This window comes from Pygoscelis adeliae, unplaced genomic scaffold, assembly GCF_000699105.1.
Source record: "Pygoscelis adeliae isolate BGI_AS28 unplaced genomic scaffold, ASM69910v1 Scaffold62, whole genome shotgun sequence".
Classification (NCBI taxonomy): Eukaryota; Metazoa; Chordata; class Aves; order Sphenisciformes; family Spheniscidae; genus Pygoscelis; species Pygoscelis adeliae.
Window position 1 is genome coordinate 2,461,374 of NW_008824401.1, and position 7,713 is coordinate 2,469,086.

The 7,713-nt window shown below is 41.2% G+C and overlaps 1 protein-coding gene across 1 annotated transcript in view; it reads left to right on the forward strand.

The window, feature by feature from the left end:
* WTIP (Wilms tumor 1 interacting protein) overlaps positions 1 to 7,713 on the forward strand; it is a 92,286-nt gene continuing 84,573 nt past the window's right edge. Inside the window, exon 1 of the mRNA XM_009320316.1 lies at positions 1 to 6. Within this exon, the coding sequence (XP_009318591.1) occupies positions 1 to 6 (6 nt within the window). The remainder of the gene's footprint in view (positions 7 to 7,713) is intronic.

Genomic DNA, 7,713 nt, shown 5'->3' on the forward strand with positions numbered 1-7,713 from the left:
ATGACGGTACTCAAATGATTTCTTAAAGTGTTTGGGATGCTGCTGTCTGAGAAGGTACACAGTAGTTTCTCGGGTCACAATAGGCAACTCGGTCAGTAAGGCCAGATTGCAAAAATGTTCAGAATTAACCAGGCATTGTATCTTAGATGGGGGGTGCCACGGTAGGACACTGGTGAGGTTAAGTTTTAGAGAAGCATTAAGTAATTTTAATGCTGCATCATCATTTAGTTTGCAGCATGAAAGGTAGTCTAGAATTTCACTACATAAGCAATTACATCTTGATGTATTTGGGAGATGTAATGGTGCTGCTTTTGTCTGGGTAAAGAGTAGTTAGACGGCAAAAGATGCTCCTAGATCCTTCCTGTAAAATACTTCAGAGTGAATGATTTGTAGTATGTTTTCTTTACACAGGCTGCTTCTATAGAACATATGACAGGCTGTTCATATAGTGTCAGCTGTTCTATTCAGTTCTTGTTAAGTTTGGCAATACTGAATGAACCACCAAAAATGCAAACTGCTTCTGTGCTAAATGAAAAACTGCTTTTCAGAACCGATGGCATTTGAATGTCCTTAATGGCTACCAGTCACCAACATTGTATTTATGTAGAATTTTCCAACTTAAACTTTCTCTTGCCCTTGAGAGCAAGTTACAAATCAAAGCATTTATTAAGCTTTCGAGTAATTAAAAAAAAAACAAGCAAGCCACTTTTCAATTGGCAATTATTCAAGTCCTAATAGCAGTTAATATTGATATGGAAGTAAGTGTAGTTGGAAGACACAAGATTGAAATGTTAAAATGAGGAGAAATTCTTCCCAGTGCCTTAGCTTGGCAACCCTGATGTAGGCTCTGTTGTCACTAACAATTTTTGAGCCAGGCTCATTAAATCAATCTACAAATTGCTATTTGCAGTGATACAAATTGGCTCTTCTGTCACACAGCATTCTCTAGTTGTTTGTTTATACTGATGCAAATTTCTGTAACGCAGATAAGCTTTTCTGGCTGCTTTTCATAGTAACAATTCATTGTTGACGCTTGTATTTTTTATTTACTTAGTGAATTTGAGTGCCATGTATGAAAAGGACAAGAAAAACTGCAATATTTTAGCGTAGTTGAATGCAGCCGAGAGTGTATCTAATATCTGTCTTTGCATGCTATTAGTTCAATATCCCTTTTGTGCAGCGGAGCACGGAAAGGAATATTGGCCACAGCTGACATACAGCAGTTAACTAGAGACTCATTAAGCTGCTCTGACTTACGGTGAAGAAATCTGTAACGACTTTCCCACAATCTTATTGTTAAAAAGAAAAAGGTACAACCTATCTGATTCTCAAAGCATCTAGAGAGTCACCCTTAAGGGCAATTGATAACCATTAAGGAGAAAAAACTTTTGGGGCCATGAGGACAGCCAGCCTCATACCAGCCCATTTCCTAAAGAGCAACTTTAACCTGTAGATAACCATTTAATGTTTGTGGTAGTTCTATGTGACATTTTAATTTTATTTTATGAAACCATTTCATCGTTGAACCACAGAGAGAGATGCATGCTTTCCTGGTGTGTTGACTCTGACAGCTGGCAAGCAGATCGATGTGCCATTTCAAGTTCTGACCTTTACAACAAAGACCTCTTGCTAACCATTTATTAGATCCCAGAAGATAAAACAGGCTTGGGTTCAGTTCGCATATACCATTGATAGTATCTGCTTCAAGCCTTCTCTCTACTACCCCAAAATTGTAAATTTGAATTAGAAAACTGAATAAACACTGAATTAAGGAAAGTAAATTTGTTTTTTTCCCCATGTTCTGTTTCTGTGCTTATAGGTAGAGATATTTTTTCTTCTCTTTGCAGCTATAAGGACAAGAGGCCTTCAGCTTTGTGCATCTAAAATACCGAATGTGCAAGAAAGCAGAAACTAGGATTGAAGTAATACAACAGATCTTACACAAGCCAGTCATCTGTTGTTTGCTTGCCTGAGATTATTTCTGGGCTAGTGTCTAAGCAGAATGATTACAGAGAACATACACTTACAGACAAAGGAATAGGAGGGGGAGGCAACTTAATGCTTTGATTTGGAGGCCTTGATTCTTCTTTAAGGGAGGAATGGGATGAAGTAAATAAATGTACTCCTAGATGTAGCTTGATATCAGTTTATATTACGAGAAGAAAGTTGCTGTTTAGATACATGTCATTATCTGTCTTTCTCATCAGCATACTTCTTCACTCACATGAGAAAATACATTTTCAGTATGATTTCCTGAAGAAAAGATACTTACGAAATTGCTCTGCCAGTCCTCTCCAGCAACATTTGAAGCTACTTGCAAACATTAAGCAATTACATCAGTGATCTCAAAGCTACTGCAATTCTACAAGTAAGTGGCTGTAGATAAGGAGAGGCAGACGCACAGAAGTGCTTTACCCACAGCCTTTTTAGGTGTGGTACTTGCACGCCTACCTGCTGGTGGGTCTGTATGCAAGTCCACGTGGGAGTTCACTGCATTTTGCGCATCTAACCAGTGATAGCTGGAGGCAGCAGGAGCGTGCTGGGGAAAAGAGGGTGGCTAAGATATCTAACTAGAAGCTTAGGAACCTGCTAGGACCTGTGGATATTACAAAGGGGACAGAGAGAAGACACTATATAGGTGGACCTGGGAGAGAACTAAAGACGTTGTAGAGGAGGAGTGCCAGAGACAGAAGAGCACTGACAACTCTATTGAGGGATGGAGGCAAATATGGTGGGAGGAACCTGGAGGAACTGTATATAGTGGCTGAGGACTGGGGTAAGTCCTGTAGCAGTGGGAGAGCTCTATGGGACAAAGGGGGTGACAAGACTGCAGCATTACTGGGATATGGAGAGGAGGTTACAAGCTGGAGAATACAAAGGATGCAGAATACAGACCTGTAGGAGACCGGCCTTCACTAGTTCCATTGCTTATGGAACAGCTCTATACTTGCAAATTTGTTCATTATTTTCAGTTAACAAGTGTTATCTCTATAATACTGTTTTATATGGAAAATACCACGAAATGTAAGTGTAATTGGTGTTCTCAACAAACCAATGTCCTCTTTCTTCTGAAAAGATCCTTCTCATCGTAGCTGAAGAGCGTTGTGTTGTCAGGTCAGGAGGTCAGCGCTCTTAGCCTGCCTCGTTTCTTGAATGGGTATAAAGAGGCACACGCAGTTAGCCTGACACTTTTCACCAGCAGAGAACAGGGGGGCATGTGTATAGCAGTCTGGCCCTCACGTGGTGTTTCTGTTTTTTATTAAATGCTCTAATACTATCTGACTTCTTTGCTGGATGATGGTTTGCACTATTATAATCAGGACTTTCTTTTTATCACATCAAGATAAATTTTAGCTCTGTAGAGTCCCAAGTTTGTTTTTATATTTCTAAGTCTCTGAAATAAGAAGCTATAAAACTTAAGACCTCCTTAAGAGTACTAAGCAGGTACACTGCTAACTGAGCTAGCCAACTAAATTATGTATTTATGCAAATGTAGTGGCTGCTATTAAGGTAACAGATTGTGTTTGAATATACAGTGATTATGTCCTGTGAGTGCAAGGAAGTATGACTAAGGCCATCTGCAGTCTCCGAAGTATGAGCCAATAAACTGCTTTGGCCGTAAGTGGTGTTATCCAAAATATGTAAGAGAGGTGGAAGATGAAACTATACAAGAAATAAGATATATAAATGGTGTATTAATCGTAAGTGCTTGAACATATGTTGTCTGTCTAACCTAGCACATTCACAAAGTGCCTGTTGTGACTGGAATTTTACAAGGTCTGTCCCAAGTTACATTTCTGCAGCACAGTGAAAAACTGTATTTGCAATGAATAAGAAGAATGTAAAAAATGTTAAATAGTGTTTTATTGCAGATTTAGAATGAGAAGTGACCTGTAAGCCTGCAGAGTAGTGTTAGTCAAAAATATTTTAAATAGTTGTGCCTAGCAAAGGTAGCCATTCAAATACAATGCGTTCTGTCTACCAGAAGATGGTGCCCTAAAACACATTCAATAATTTCAATTTTTAAAAGCTGTGATCAACTGCAAATGAGTATTTTTGTCAGAGCAAGGTGATTGGCAAACAAATCACCCATGTCCAAATACATATTAATAGCCAAACTTCATATTCCAAAAAGCTTGCTTATACTTAAAGTTATCACAACAGAAATTAACATAAAGGATCCAAACAAGCAAAACAAAGCAATATAAAACACAATACAGCTACCACTTCAAAGAAAATAAAAACTTCAGTCCCCCCTCCCAAAATAAAAACATTCCTCAGCATAATTTTTGCATGAATTTCACAAGTTTCTTTTTTTTTTTTTTTTAATTGGGCTTAAAACAGAGCAGAGAAAAAGAATGATGATTATATTCCTCACCAAAAAACCAATCAATTTTAAAACTGGAAATCAGAGCAGTAAATCTCTGAGTAATAATAAGTCTTACCTTGTGGACTTCAATGTATAACTTCATTGTTTTATGTTGGAGATGAGGGAAATTGCAAAAAATCAGGTAGCATCCAATTCAATAAGCATATCTGTGGAGCAGCTTCAAATTGTTAAATTGATGAAGTGAGACAAAGAACTCCCTCCTGCATTGTGTCAGTAAACCCACATCTGATATAACATACACCGCAACACAAGTCAGTGGGATTTTTGCCATTGTCTTCAATAGGGCTAAAGTTTCACCGGTGAATTCTTACATTTACAGATTCTCTGCTCTGTTGGTAATAAACCGTTTGCAACTCAGGGAGACAAAATCACCAGCAGACCATCAGATCTCCCTGCCCGTTGGCTTGGGCAGTGTTTCCTTGAAGGTACTGGCAATTAGAAGAAACAGGAGTGCACTGCCTGTGAGGCCCAGCCAGCTGATATTCACAGATCAATAACTCCACCTGGCTTTTTTGCTCCCTTTAAGTCTTAGACAAAGGAGTTTATTTAACAGAAGCAGCTGGCTTTCCTTAATATCTGATTTACTGATATAACTTAAAATCAGGCGTAAGGACTACCACACCAAATTAAAAAATTAAGTTCAGCTTTTATACTACTCTGTGACAGCTCTTGTGCTCTTAGTTGGGCAAGCGTGAGTCTTTTTGCAGTATTTTACTGCTGGTTGTTAAAATTAAGCAAATATATTTAAAATAAAGTGGGAGAAAAACATGTCAGGATTGTCAAGCTGTGATTGCCCAGTACTTTGAGTTTTCTTGTATATAACAGTAAGGAGAACGATGGGGCTACTTATTACAGCAACAGCAGCTTTAACTACACACTTTTTGTTTGTGCAGCCCGGCACATATGGTCCCCTATGAGAAATGCAGCAGTGCTTGAGTGTGCTATGTACCACTGCAAACATAGTTATTTCACCCATGTGGGCTGCATCTGTGGCTACAGTGTGGATAAATGTTATGTTCATTATGTGTATGACAGAAGTATGATTTACTGGTGAAGAGTGGGTCTGCAGTATTGCCCCTGCAGCAGGGCTGAGATGGGAACACTGTGCAGGGATACTCTGGCCCAGGGCTGCAGGAGGCTCGTTTGGGCCTGGCTTTGAGGATTTACTTATTAAGCATAAGCTTTCAACAGTAAACGTAAGTGGTTTTTATCATTTGATCCACATTGCTTACTAAAAAGGGCTGTTTCCTTAGATTCCCCAGATTGTCTCGGTCCCCAGTATGTTTTTCCCACGAGTTCATACTCAACAAAGTATGCGCTTTAATGACTTACGTACCAAGAAGCTTACCGTAGAAACTTGCTACCTGCTGGCAGCAGAAGCAGTGTAGAACTGTGCTGCCTCAAAAGGTAGAACAAGGGCAGATTTGTGGCTCAGAGGGACAGAGCTACAGAAGAACAACAAGCTCTTGCTGTAGCTTACGCTCCTGACTTCACACAGCATCAGCTCTGCAGTTCCTGCTGTAAAGATAGCTGCTCAAAAGCTTCCTTGCACGAGCACATGGGCAGGGCCTCCCAATATCTCCTACCCACTCTATTAGATTAATAGTAAAGTTATCTAATGTTGTAAAGTTTTGTTGTTGTTTTTTTTTTTAAACAAAACAAAAACTTAAAATAGAGTAATTTTTCTTTACATGTGCTCTCATGGACCAAGTTCCCAGGTTGTCCATGAGCCTCTCCTCGTTTCTCAGGAAGACTACCTTATAAAAATTGGCAGTAAGTAGTTCGAAGTCAGTAACAGGATAGAACATCCTAGTACAGGCTCCAGGAACCATTGAAGAAGGAGCTCTGCACCGGTACACTTGAAGGCAGCTGGCCGTGAGATGCCCACTGCCCCAAATGAACTTTGTGCAGGAGTCCCGGGTGGGGTAGGTGAGGGTTCAAGTTAATGATGATTCCCACGTGCTCTGTGGAAGGAAACTCTCTTTGTTCTTGGGGGGGTACATGGCTAACAGCACAGTTTGTGTCTTTGCTGACAGCTTTACCAGAAAGTCCAAGGCTTGAATGGGACAGGGACTTGAACTGCTGCTTTGATCCCGCTCAGTGCCGTGGCACATCTGCTGGGAAGCTTTTGCTGCTGATGGCCCGCACTGTTAGTTGGAGCAGCAGTGGTGTGCACCAGAATGCACAACTGCAAGAGGTGCTTTCAACCGTCACACACCTGCGAGAGGTGAAATGTAACTTGTTCCACAAGCAGTAAGCTGCAGAAGCACATGGTAGCAGCTTGTTTAGGAGATCGGCAAAACGTGTAATGAAAGATGTGAACACACATTAGAAAAGAGCACTTGACTGCCAAGATTGGTTATATTTGCCCATGTATGTTCACATGGACAGTGAGCTACCTCTCCCCTAACAGATTTGCTTTTCAGGTCTTGCTCTGCACATTTACATGGTTTGTTGTTTGGTGGTTTTTTTTTTGCTTGCCACCCCTGCCCCGACAAACAGATTGCAAATCAATTGCCCTCCACAGCTGGGGACATTTTTGAGTACACAGTTGCTTTTAATGTTTAATTAGGTATGATAACAGGATAAAATGTTCTTGGCACAGCAGAGTGCCTACAGCTCGAACTTGCAACATATTTGTCTCCTCACAGGGTACTCAGCACCTAGCAGCGTAAAGACACCGCTCAGGTACCTATTGTTAGGGCTTTGTCAGCCTTTCTGCCATCAACACAAATGATCGTCAGGGATTTTCAGCTTAGTTGCAAAAAAATTAACTGTGAGCTACGGTTTAGTATCGGGGGTCTCAGTTGAGTAGCCATTTCGGAGGTGGTGTTTTCTGACCGCCTTTTTCATGTGTATACAGATGTAAACGGCAAGCAGTGCTGGGTCTTGTTTGTTACTGGATCAACAGATGAAGCTCTTGCAAAGTTACACGGACAGTAGCATGCTTTTTTAAACTCGTGTCAATTCACAGATTGCTTTAGGCCATAATATGTTTATCATATGTCTTAGTACTACCTTTTTTTTTTTAAAGACTAAACAAATAACTGCAAATAATTATCAGCTGCCATGCTAAAGCACAGGTCCTTTCAGCCGAGTCACCTGGCCGGTTCTGGGGCTTTTGCACAGGTGTGAGACATTTGCAGCAGCAGGGCTGATCCCGTAACCCCCGGCCACTACAGGCACCACCGAAATGTCGGTTATTTTACTTGGCGCTCCCGGCCGCAGCCCCGGCAGGAAGGCGGGCGAGAGCTGCCCGCTTCCCGCGGCGGGGCGAGGCCGCGGGGCCCGCCCGGGAGGTCCAGTCAGGGGGGGGGGCGGCC